The sequence below is a fragment of the Lagopus leucura genome, unplaced genomic scaffold (assembly GCF_019238085.1).
Source record: "Lagopus leucura isolate 7727_CA_CO unplaced genomic scaffold, USGS_WTPT01 Super-Scaffold_100001, whole genome shotgun sequence".
Taxonomy (NCBI): Eukaryota; Metazoa; Chordata; class Aves; order Galliformes; family Phasianidae; genus Lagopus; species Lagopus leucura.
In genome coordinates this window covers 14,204,046-14,216,857 of record NW_024962262.1, presented here as the reverse complement: position 1 = coordinate 14,216,857, position 12,812 = coordinate 14,204,046, and the positions used below count along the sequence as shown (strand labels likewise).

The 12,812-nt window shown below is 39.4% G+C and overlaps 1 protein-coding gene across 7 annotated transcripts in view; it reads right to left on the bottom strand.

The window, feature by feature from the left end:
* Positions 1-214: 214 nt before the first annotated feature.
* ENOX1 (ecto-NOX disulfide-thiol exchanger 1) overlaps positions 215-12,812 on the bottom strand; it is a 365,715-nt gene continuing 353,117 nt past the window's right edge. For 6 of the 7 annotated variants that reach the window (XM_042867020.1, XM_042867019.1, XM_042867016.1 and 3 more), the window contains 3 exons: positions 7,010-7,112; positions 4,019-4,104; positions 216-1,157 (listed from right to left, as the gene is read on the bottom strand). In XM_042867020.1, coding sequence (XP_042722954.1) covers positions 1,026-1,157; positions 4,019-4,104; positions 7,010-7,112 — 321 coding nt within the window. In that variant the 3' untranslated portion in view covers positions 216-1,025. Of the gene's footprint in view, positions 1,158-4,018; positions 4,105-7,009; positions 7,113-12,812 lie in introns of all 7 variants that reach the window. The other variant, XM_042867022.1, reaches the window with a different exon arrangement.

Below are 12,812 nucleotides of genomic sequence, written 5' to 3'. Positions count from 1 at the left end.
AAACTCCATGCTGGTGCTTCCTCTAGTAATAAATTCAGCTATTTTAATTATAGTTAACCTTGCGAGTGCTTTTTCTGATTCGCAATCAATTTATTCAAGTTATATGCAATTAAGAGTTGAGGACAGAGACAAATGCCAGAAGATTCTTGCTGGATTGATAAAGAATTCAGAAACATCAGAACAAAAACTTGCACAAACAATATGGTAGAAGTCATATTTATTGATAAAAATTAATATATTTGCTATAAAATTTGTAACAGTAATGCAACTGAATATTTATTTTGATGCATAAACCTGAATGTTACATACCAAATACAATACAGTAACACTGTTTTCCTCCTTATTTACATGTTTATGAAAATTGATATGCAATCCATGTTAAAAGAACTTGTAATGGAGAATAGTTACATTAGAAAAATAATATTCTTGATAAAGCATTCTCGAGGACTCCAATCACATTTTCAGGCCTCTTTCAATAAGGCAAAAATCCCTGGTACAGCATATAACTTAATTTACAAAATACAATAACTTCAGACACATCTTCAAGTTTTCTTTTGGTATGCTTTTCCTCACTGTAAAATTACTTAATTCTCTTACTAAACAGAAAGAACTTTCAATAACGAAACTTAATGAGTTCTACTACATATTACATATACATCTCTGAGGCCTAGTGACCACAGCTGGGGAATCTTTCTCCTTAACTGCTTGCTCAATGAGCTTTTCTTAGATGTAGGACATGTAGTATTTGGAAATCATTATGACTGCGGTATCTTTCTTCAGTTTTCATAGGAAACAGATCTGTCACATTTTGAAAGTTTTTTTTTTTAAATTATTTTATTTTAGGAATTGGTGCACAACTACATTTCCACTCACAAGAGAACGTCACGAATGTAACTAAAATTAGGCTTGGATAACTTTGAAAACATACTACTATGTGCCAAAACCCAAATTTCTTGCTTTAATACTTTATAACCCTGCCATGCTCTAGGAATTCTTCTTCTGCATAGCTTCATTACTAGTCACAGTCAGACAGTTTTAATTCCTTCAAAGGCACAGAACTTCCACCTCTTTTCCAGTGTTGCTCCTACACCAGTGAATTCTTGTTTAAACATGCGTGGCAGTCTCATTAAAAGCATTTCTATCTCATTTGCAGAGATCTGGGAAAGACAGAGAGGTAAAAATTAAAGTAAGAAGACTGTCCTGTAGATTAGAAATATGAAATAAATCAAAAATAAAAGTAGACAGATAGATAGATATGCAGATAGATAAATAAGTAAATAAAAAAATTAAAGGCAAGTGAAAGCAAAGCCAATCATTATTATGTTCAGTCTTAGTCTGACATGAATTTCCAGACTCCAAAAGAAATGAAGATTTCTTGCAGGAATGATCCTACTCTTTTAAAGTGGAGTTTCATTGCAAAAGAATGAGAACTGTTGTTTTGGGGCTGCTACCACATAGTGCTGTGCAAAGAATGACACTTGCAGGTACACTTATGAGGAGGAGAAAGCCAATAGGACTTTCTTCTTCCTTCTCATCCTCAGAACTCTTGAATTCTCCACTCGACTCCATCAGTTTTCCTCTTCTAAAAAGCCTAACACAGAGAGACTTTATTTTCAGTCAGCTTCCTTTCGTTATTTAGAGCTGACTACTCATGGAGTCGTCCTCTGCCAGTCAGGTCAGCAGCCCCAGATAAACAAGCAGTGAAGTTCCTGAATCAGCATAGCTCAGGATGCTTCTGTTGTCTTGAAAGCTTAATAAATGGTCACAGTCTTTATCTGAAATGTCCTCCCACTGCAGAAAACACTTGCAAAAATACAACCTTTCTGGTATAACCAGTACAGAAGTCAAGGAATGAATGTTCATGGAAAAATGAATTATTCTGTCTTGCAGCTACTTCTTGGAAAGCAATGACCATGCAAGGAACAGTAAAGAAATACATAGGTTCTGCTTGCCGTCCACAAGTATCTCCACAATTTGATAGGCTTCTCTGGCAATGATGGCACTTCTGCTTATTCATACTAGTAGGACACTTCTATGGTGGAAAGTTTGATTTTAAAACCAATGTACAATCATAAAGTACAGTAATTCCACCTCATTACTCCCAAAGGAAATGAGAAAGTACCTATCACCTTTTATTTTTTCCTGAAGAGGTTACTGAGACAGAAAGATTAAATGATTTGTTAAGGTGGTGCTGAAAAATCTGTGTTGGAGTCAGTCTAGAGCCCCAGAGTAATCAGGTCCATCTTTTACGTACTCTTATGGCAGTAATGAATAGCTGGTTACCTTTGGGTAATGTATCTGAGCTCTGTACAGAGCCCTCAGCCCACATGGGTATGCTGACCTTATCATTCCTGTTCAGGTGAGAGATGACAGGCTAACCATGGAAAGTAATTGAAATTAATCTCAGAGATTGCATCTCAGGATTGCGCTATTAAAAAGTAATTTGTTGCTACAAGCAGTTGCTTCCAAAGTAAACCAGTGAGGTCAAATTCTGCAGCTTGTGTTTATTATGCAGGAGGTATGCTGAGTGGTAGCTGCATGGGCTGGTAATTTGGCATCTCAGAGGGATGGAGGCAATGCCTCATCCATTGAATCTGCAAATTAAAGGCTGATCTTGGCAGACTCACAGAAGCCAATAGGCTACTCACATGAGTAGAAACTCAAGGACAAGAGCATATACATGTGAACAAAGAAGTCTGCAACAGTGAAGGGAGAGGCAGCCGAAGAGCTTCCCTTACTCCCTTGTTTTTGTGGGCAACAGTGGACATTAAAGCACTTCAAAATCTGAGCTGTCCTGGTCCAAATATAATGCCTAAAACATCATCCTTCTTCTCTGTGCAAGCTCTCTGTTTTCAATTGGGTTTCTAGCTCAAGATCTTCTCTGCTTTTAAAGGATCTGCTTTTAGAGCATCTCCTTTACTTCATAGAAATAGGAGAAGAATCTTTCAGAGGCATGAAGCAGCCCATCAAAGCAGCTGGACGGTGATCCTGTTTGTGAATGTTATGGCTGGAAGAAGTCTTCAGGAACATTACTAGGATCACCGGAGGTACATCTAACAGCACCACACAAGGAATGTTGCTCACATTCTGAGCCCAAGTGCACATCATGGCTTTATCCTCACCCAACGTTGCAAGCAAATCTAGGCAAGCACCATCGTACCCATGTTCAGGAGATGTATTGCCAGATGTGGATCAGAGCTGTGGCTCATCAGAAGGTGACATCTGCATTTGCCCAGTATCTCCTGCAGTCTACAATCTTGCAGAGCCATTGTTCAGTGCTGAAAGTAGCACGCACCTGATCAAAGGTGGACATTTCACAGCTCACCTCCTCATTCTTGACTTGCTTAATTTTCAGTGGAGAGGAATAAATATTTCCGGGCCTTGATTCATTTTATCATAGAGTAAATGTTTAAAAGTCAAAGTATCTTGTCCACAGGTATCCATTGGCTATGAACTGTAGGAACTGATGCATTAAGAAATATTTTTCATGCTATGGTGTGTTGGCCTCGCTCTTGTGTTGGCTCTCTGAATTTAGCAACAGGGTCAGCCAGTTCCCTTATGAGGCCCTTTGTGCTTCCTCATTAGACAAAGGATAAGCTTCATGGTCCACTCATTTGTTAATGAAAGTTCACATTAGGTGTGATGCAAGACTAACAATTGTTAGAAGAAAAAGGAATCACCTAAAATTCTCTACATTGTAGCCATAGATACACCTACCTCTTACTGTGTTTTCTTTCTCCTCACCTGTGTTCATCATGAAACCAGCTGCTAGTCCTTGCCATTTAAAACTTTGCTCTTCTTTGCCGCAAAGAATAACTAACCAGAGGAAGGCAAAGGACCTCAACACAAGTTTGTGTGTGCATTGTAATTTGTGAATGAATAAAGACTGCAAACCCCCAAGCCCCGTATCCTATTATCTTTCTAATGGAAACACACAAAGAGTTTAACCTGCAGTAACAAAAAATACAGTATTTCTATAGAGAAAACAGATTTAGATTATTATTATTTTTTTTTTTACCCTGGAGTCCAGCTGCTGCATATAAGACCAAAGATATTCTATATTAGCTCCAAAAGGGTGGACGTGAAGAAATGTGGAGATGATACCTGTGTTAAAAGCAAATGCACACAAAGCATTGAAATCACCTCAGACAGTGTAACGTTAAAATAAGCAAAGTATATCTGATAGTCTGTTCTTGCAGGTTCTTCAGTATGAATTACAGTTCTTATTTTTCTTACACAACCCAATAAGCATAAGAAAAAAGCACATTTTTAATACAGTCATAATAACATGGTAAACACAATAGCTCATCTTCAGGAATGACAGCAGTTAGCAAGTAAGTGACCAAGATAATATACTGATGAATAAAGGAATTTCTAAACAAAGACTTGCTGGAAGCATTTCAACTGCCAATTTTATGCTTGATTTACCAATGTAAAATTGTGGATATTGTAATGGTAAAATTATTGCTTTTTTCCCCTTCACTGGATGTTCTGTTGTGAAAACGTTTCATATAATTGTGCCACAAACTGCACTCCCTCAAATTTTTCTAGTAATTATACTGATGCTGGTTATGAAATGTGTTTAATCCATATTACCCCTAACTGCTACTGAAGAAAACACAGATCTTTTATGACATATTTACTCATTTATTTTCTCTTAAAAGAGAACCAGTTCTGTCAGTTGTTGCTTACAGGATTGTTGTAAAAGGAGTGGGAATAAAAGTGCTTTGGGATGAGTCAGGATCCAAGCATAGAAAATTCTTCTGCAGTGAAAATCAAGTGATGGCATAATAATGACCATAGAAAACATGATTTGGGGTAGCAGGATTGCTATTAAAAGCACGATCCAATTTCTCCTCTTCTAAACCAGCAGTGAAAATACAGAATGGCATGTATGTTACTTACAGTTTGGGGAGAGTTGAACTGTAAGAATCAGAGCAAATACTTTCAGCTCTGTTTGGATGGGTTTCTTAGCTGAACCACCGTAGGGGAAGTTCCTTATATTTAAAGCATAAACACCAGGATTAAAAATGCTTACAAATGACAAAAATGGGTCACTGTATCTTGTGTACTGCAGGCCACACTGCTTTCTTGGTGCTGAATGAATTAGGATAATATTGGATTTCAGATTTTGATTTTCTGGCCACGGTTGAAAACGATAAGTCATATTTAACTCATTTTAGACTAGCTTTGCAAAGAACAACTTTTTCCTTCCCTTATTTTTCCAATACACCTACAAACTTCTGATCATGCAAAGAGAAAGGTGCGTATTTAATTTTATACAATGGCTCATGCCAGAGGCAATTGCATTCCTTGCACTGTATGTGTCCATATGCACACACACACGAGCCCTTGAGGCAAAAAGTCAAGACTAACCAGTTGGGTAGACTGACTGGAAATCCGATTTGTATTCAAATCACTGTTTTACCAATGGCATTGTATTTTTTGTATGTGTGCCCAGGACTTTTCAGCACAGAATGTCCAAAGACAGTTTTTTCATGCAATGCAAAGTCACTTGTAAATATCTTGTAGTTGCTGAGTGAAGTTCCACAGTAACATTTCAGTATTTTTGTTTTCCTTTTATATTCTTTTCCTCTAAGACAATAGTCACTGTTGTGAAAACAGAGATGAACACGGTAAGTAGGTGGAGGCATGGCCCATTCTACCCCTGTGATGCCTGAATATGTCTCAGAGGAAGAGCTAACATGAAGTCCATCTTGAACAATTTTTTGATTTTGGGCTGTTACAGTGAGCAAACTGTGGGAATTTATGATGAGTGAGAACTGGACTGAGACTACATATTTATCAGGGCATGTCACCAGAGAGCGGATGATACCCACTTTGGGGAACTTCTCCCACTTGTCATGGTCAAGCAATGAGTGACTTGGAAAAGAAAAGCTCTTTATTCCATTCTTAAAATCCCATCCATGCTAGCTTTCTTCTGGAAGTTAGCCGTCAGCAGGTCAAATGTCATTCATAACAATTAAAAGATCCAAAAGCTATAATAACCAAATTAAATTTAATTTATATACTTTAGTATATCACACTGCTTCATATCTCACTGCAAGTCTGCTGTAGTGTGCTAAGCCCTTTAAACATTTAAATGCATTTTTTCACTTTTAAATGACCTCTTCGGTCCGGCCAGTCTGATTCCATGTTCTAGCAAGAAAGCAGCGACTTTCCCAGTGAATAAATTGCATTTAAACAAATTACGTTGGTTGTGAAACTGCCCCCTACCAGGATACTGCTGATTTTATGAAAGGACCCAACCAATTAAATGAAACCTAGTCTTTTAGTATTAGGGCAAATGGCAAGCATGCCTTAGGGAGCACTTGGGACCATGGCCATTAGATGCCATGAAAACCTGCCCGCTGAAACCAAATGCAAACCACACTCTGATGTCAGCGGGGTGCATTCCCTCCAAGGGCAGCATGGGCAATCGTATTCCTGTGTGTCTCTGTGTCAGCTACTAGCAACCTTGCCCACCACCTCTGAGCTTGAATTTTTCGGTATTCTTACAGAGTTTATTTCAATGATTCTATTGTCGGTGGAGGATGTGACAGTCCTTGTGGTATTCTTTATAAATATTCATGTCTCTAATTCCCTCACCTAATGTCAAAAGCATAAATCTGGTTTGCTTAGTACAACCAGCACACACTTTTTCGCTTGGTACTTTGCTAATATTTCCATCCCTTTCTCCTTCACAATTTCTTCCAACAATCAGATAATAAGTTATACAATTCTTGCTTGCTAAATCTTGATGGAAAGGAAATCCTGACATGTTCATCCTGCAGTTCTAAATACAAAACACCTTTTTATTATTTTTTCTGATTTTTTTCAGAAAGGAAAATTTCTCTTGCAGTATCTTACTAAAAGCCAATCTGAATCCAAATGGAACGTAGTTTTCTTTTCTCATTTATTAATGCAAAGATGCATGCAAACACATGTGCAAAACAAAAATTTGCCAGAAGACAGTTTGTTCTCAAAAAAATTATTTGGATTATCATACCTATTAGTAGTGCCTCTTTCTCTGATTTTAGACCTGGACTTCGTTTCTCAGAAGTTTTTTCTCTTTCTTGGTTGACCAATGCTACTGTCAATACATTGATTTCCTATAAAGTTTAAAAAAACAAAACAGGTGATCATGAAAACTATATATACTTCAATTAAACTTCTCTGCTTCTTTTCATATTTGTATTAAAAAAAAGGTAACTACTTAAATTCACATCTAAAGACAAGACAATTATAAATAATTTATTTGTTTGCAGAATATTAAGACACTTTTTGAAGTACCTTTAAGCCAAGAACTGCCCAAGAGACAAATTTTGCTTATGAAGTAAGTAATAACTGTGTTGCCAGTGCTTCTTCATTAGAACAGCTTGAAAGATGTGCTATAAAGTGTGGAGATGGTCAGAAAAATCACATTTTCTAGCTATTAAAGCTGTAAACAAAGACCTCCTCTAGGGAACATAGATGGAAGCATTCAGCTACAGCTATAAGAGTAAATTCAACAGTCACCAGAAATGTTTCTAGCTACTCGAGCATAACCAACTACCCTGTTACACTCTCCAGCCAATATCCAGCATGGTGTTGGCCCATGTTCTAAGCAATCCCCAGGCATACTTAGAGGACCATTCCTAATAGGCAGTCTGTATGCAACCTCCTTGTTTTGAAGACTGAGGGAGAGCCAGCCTTAAGGCCAAACTGGTCAAGGCTCCTGTTTTGAGCTCCGTTTTCTTCAATCAGGTGGCCTGAACCATCCAAATCTAAGCCAAGCTATCACATGCTAGATGTTCCATCAGAGGTACCCAGGCAGATGTGCAATGCAGATTGTTCTCCTCTTGGGCATATGTGAAGTAAGCAAATTATCCCTATTTCAAAGGCATGCAAGTGGTCCTAAAGTGCATTGCACAGTATTCAAGCATATACATGGGCTGTTTCCATGAAGTGACGGATGTACAGTAACGTGTTCCTGGGTGAGGCAGTGACTCACACTGCTGCATCTGCTGTGTGAAATGCTTAGTAGTTCCTTGCAAAACCTCAGAACCAAAGAGCATGAAGCTGCAGATGATCTGGGGAGGGACTGGGAAAGAACAGGCTCTTGTTCTAGCTGAGGGAGTTAGGGGGTGCTGTTAGGACTAGGCAGCCAATCAGATTTCCACTATTCCTACTAGCACACAATCTAATATCTACTACTTGGTTTAATGATGTGGCCCATCTAAAACATGCATTTGGGTGGTACCTTGCTCCAAAATTATTAGAGAGCAATTATTTTGGCAATAAAAGAGAGACACTGGGCTGTGTGGCTCTAGGGCATTTCTGGAGGTGTGAATAATCCACAGACAATAATAATTAAAAAAAGCTTCAAATGTGTCCAATGTGCCTATTTATAGATGAGAAAAAGCTTCACAAGATGTGAGAGCAGTGAAAAGAGTCAGCATTTCCTCATTCTGAAAAAAAACCACTAAGCATACGCACACAGTGACGTGCACTGTGCTCTTTATAGGCTGGCACCAAGGAGCAGCTTCTCAAAACGCAGTGCCTGGTGGCTGGGGTGCGTCATGGGTTCAAATGTTCCCTCATGCTGTGAAGTGGAACACGCTGCCATGCACCAGCAACAAAACTGTATGTGGATTTGAATGACTGAATGTGTATCCTTAGCCCCTGGCAGCAAGGGACTCTGTTAGACCTCTGCCCACACGATGAACGAGATGTGAGATTCATTCTCAGCTTTGGTTTGCAGCAGCTATAGTGGGCAATGTTTTGTGACCAGATACTTACGTGTAGTGTATCCACATAAGGTGGTGCACCTATGGTGTTTTATAGTCAACAGAAAATAAATTAGAAGGTTTTTTTGTCACATATTTTGGTTATCCACTTAAGTTAAAATAAACTGGACCTCAGAGATGCTTGTTTTATTTTTGTTCATTGGCTACAATCTTTGTAGTACAAAATTAGGCACCAAGAAGGAGAGAGGCAGTAGATAAAGAGTTGCAATGATATCTTCTTAACATAATGGTGTGTCTGAGTGCTCTGGCAGCTCCATCACCTTGACACCAACGCTCCTGTAGTAGTGCAGTGTACAGAAAACATTACAGCAACAGGAATATACCCTCAGTTGCCCAGCACTACTGATTCCTCTCCTTGCCATAGCCAAAGGCTAATGCAAACATCTACTGCTGGCCATAGCATCTGAAAGCAGTGACAGAAAGTCCAGGCAAGAATCAGAACTAAGAAAAGCATTCCTATGAATTTCTCTGTAAGAGCAGCAATGAGAAGGGGGTTACAGATGAGAAGAGCAGAGCTGGATGGCAGATTTCCTGAAGCTGGAGCAGAAGAGCAGTGCAACATATGCCACCAGTGCTCATACAGGTTAAGATATAACTTTTGACTCCTTCAGCGACAGAAAAGCAGTCTAAAAATAACAACTCCTGAGAGGGGAATGAGAGAGGAGAGAGATATGTATTTGATATAACAGGCCCCAAATACAACACACCGCAGTTTCAGATGGGATTAGAAGTTTTGTCAAAAAGAGAGACGGAGGAAGAAACTATATTCCCATTGGGAGCAATGAACAGATGGATTCTCATTTAATTTCTAGATTTGAGCCTGTGCAGAACATTCTGTATGATTTATAGGACAGTGTAAACAGATGCTAAAGGAAGTCACATCAAGTCCTCCTTAACTGTATGTTGGTGTGGAGGATAAAGGAGTAAAAAATGGGTTACCAGGGAGTCTGTGGTAACACTGAATGGCAAAAACAGCTAGTCAGCAAAACAGTGGCTTTAGAAAAAGGTTGCAGGTTCTTGAAGGTTTGGAAAGGGAAGTTTTCTGCCATCCAAAACTGCCTGCCGCAGATGATAAATTAGACAATTCTGATGTACAAGTAAGCTTTCCCAAGCCATGAAAAAAAATCCAGGGTGTACATAGCCAGACAAAGGATGCAACAGCAGTACTGCTAGGAATTAATAGCAAATTAAGAGAGATTGACATAATTGAGTCCAAAAAAATTAGTATGTAATTCATCCAGAAATGAGAGTAATTATAGTACAAGTGAAAACCTTAAAATATCTGACTACACACTGCAGGTACAAATCTAGTACCCAAAGGAGCCTCCACAACTTATCCTCACACAGTTAATTTGCACATCTGTTAGAGGCACTACTTACACCAACCCACAGAAATATAACTTTAAGGAGTATACAGAGGTGAATGAGGCAATAACTAACTGGGAAAAAACAGCCAGGTCACCGCTCTGATGTGAGAAAAATCTACTGATCACCAGGTGCCTGAGGAAAATTACTTAATATATATACTACATTACAGCATTTCCTTTCTTTCCTGCAGACCATCTTTCATTTAGCGAATGGTATTTTCTGAGGCCCTAAGCAGTCTCCTTCGGCAGGTTTCATTACAAAAGGAATATTCTGCTATCATCTGCCAGTTACTGCATCAAAGAAGAACACAGCTGAGCATGTGCAAAGCTAACGTGTATTAGAAGTGAAATCACCTTGCAAGAACTAAATACAGTAGGCAGAAGGCTTAATCTAGGTTCAGTCATATTAGTCTTACTGTCCACCACAGTTCACCCCAGTGCAGCTGGAAGCTGTGCATAGACGTAAGCGAATGAGAGAGGTATTCCTGAGAGAGCTACACCACCAGAGGAAGATACAGAAGTCCTGAAGAGCAGGAGATGTAGTGGGGTTCTATCCTTAGCAAAAATAGTTCTTTTTAGCCATCTGTGAACCACACAACATCTGCCAGGCAGGATCTCTACAAATGGAGGGAAGAGTAGACTTGCCATTCTGCATAAACATTGCTCAAGGGCTGAGCAGGACAGCTGGCCCACCTGGAAGCCACTCCTGCAAAAGTGCACATCTACTTCACCTATTGTTCAAGACTCTGTTTGAAAGGCAGCATATACAATTTAATGAATGTGACATTGAAGACACCTGGCATGTGATCAGGATGTAAATATCCCAAGAGCTGAGATACTGGGTAATCCAGCTGTTTGATGATTACCATTAATCCCAGGGGGAATGATGACTGCAGATTGTATTCAAAGACCTAATTTCCTTTGTTGCAGTATATGGAGTTCCATAGATTTTTGTAGTAGGGAGGTAAGAATAATATTAGCCTTCTGAAGGACATGTTAAAAAATCTGGATGAGTTTATAGGTCATGCTGAAGTTTGTACAAAGCAAGTTATCCGTGTTTAGAGCAGTGGCAGAAGGAAGGATTACTATATGCTGGACACAGCAGACACACACTGAATGTATGGGATACACAACAATTTCTCATCAGCCAGAGGATATCCAAGTAGGAGAAAAAGTTGTATGTCTGATACACAAGCAAAAATCTTGCAAGCTATTAACAGCAAGGCAGAGAGATGCTATAAGCTTCAAAACGAAATGCAATTTTGTGGTTTTGATAGAAGAAAAACCCACACACATGGTACTGAATCTGCAGTCTTTAAGCTCTTGAAAGGCAAGTTTGCCTCCTCTGAGTCCACAGAACACAAGCTGAGATTTCAGAACGGATTGTCCAGATTCTACTTATTGATGGGTGTGCAGGTTTCCACTGCAAAGAGGAGTAGAAACTAACCTGTGACGCAAAGAGCTAGCAATTTTACTTTCATTTACCTGCAGTTCTCCTAAAGTCTGGCAAAGTTGTGTTTACTTCACTGGTCTTTTATTAAACATATGCCTGACCTACATCAGACAATTTTATCTTGCTGTTTTAACCAGAATGGAAACTAATTCGATTTCCAATCAAGTGAATGGAAGTCTTGCATTAGGTTTAATGCTCATCAAGTCAAGCCCTTAAATATATGGGCATATGAAAGTATGAGGTACAGGATAACTTCTGACAGCTTAATATGCTTGTCAGTCAAGAATCGGTGCTGTCTTGTATGTGCTCTGATCCATGGTGAATACAAAATTATTCAACTCACCTTGAGCTCAACTACAATGAAAAATCTTATTTAAATTTAACTTAAATCAGATTTCTTTACAAATGCAAAAATGTAGGAGTGTAGAAATGTGGGAGTATAATCACAGGCAGTGATCATGACTCAGATAATCACAGATAATCTCCAGGCAAGAACCAGACCTGTTCCCTTGTGCTCTCCTCACAAGCTCAGTGCTCCAGCCCCTGTCTGTCATGGTGGCCTTTGATGAGCTTGCTCTGGTTGTTCATTGACTGTCCTGTGCAGGAGTCCCCAAAGAGGATTCGATATCTCAGTGTGATTGGCAAAGAGGTTAACCTTGATCCTAGCCATCTGTGCTAGTGATGCTAGCAACCTAGCTGTGACCTTTATCTTGGAGTCCACCCTGTGAGACATCCCACATTGGACATATAGATGCTGTAGGATGCTTTGTTCCAAAACCCTTCAAAAGTCAGGGGGGACTGCAATCCCTTCAGGCAAAGAGCCATTTCAACAGAGAGGCAATCAGGTTGGTCAAGAATGATTTACTCCTGGTAAATCCATATTGCAAGATAGGAGCTCCTAACCTCCTCCCAGAAGAACAACTCCCAAGCTATCTTGCTCCATCTTTTCCCAGGAGATGTGGTAAATGTAGGTTCCTCTAATCCAGACCTGCCAGTTTTCAGCTGGCCTGCTACCTGTTCCACAGACAAGCTCCACGCATTTGAACTTCACACAAGAAAAATGAAAGAGCTTGCCTTGTTTTCCCATCCATCACCGAACCCCAGATGAATGTGCTGTCCCACATGTCCCAGTTATCCCAACGATACAACAGTTCTGTGTCAGCACTCGGTGCTCCATCTCCTCTTTGTGTCCCTTGTATGTTT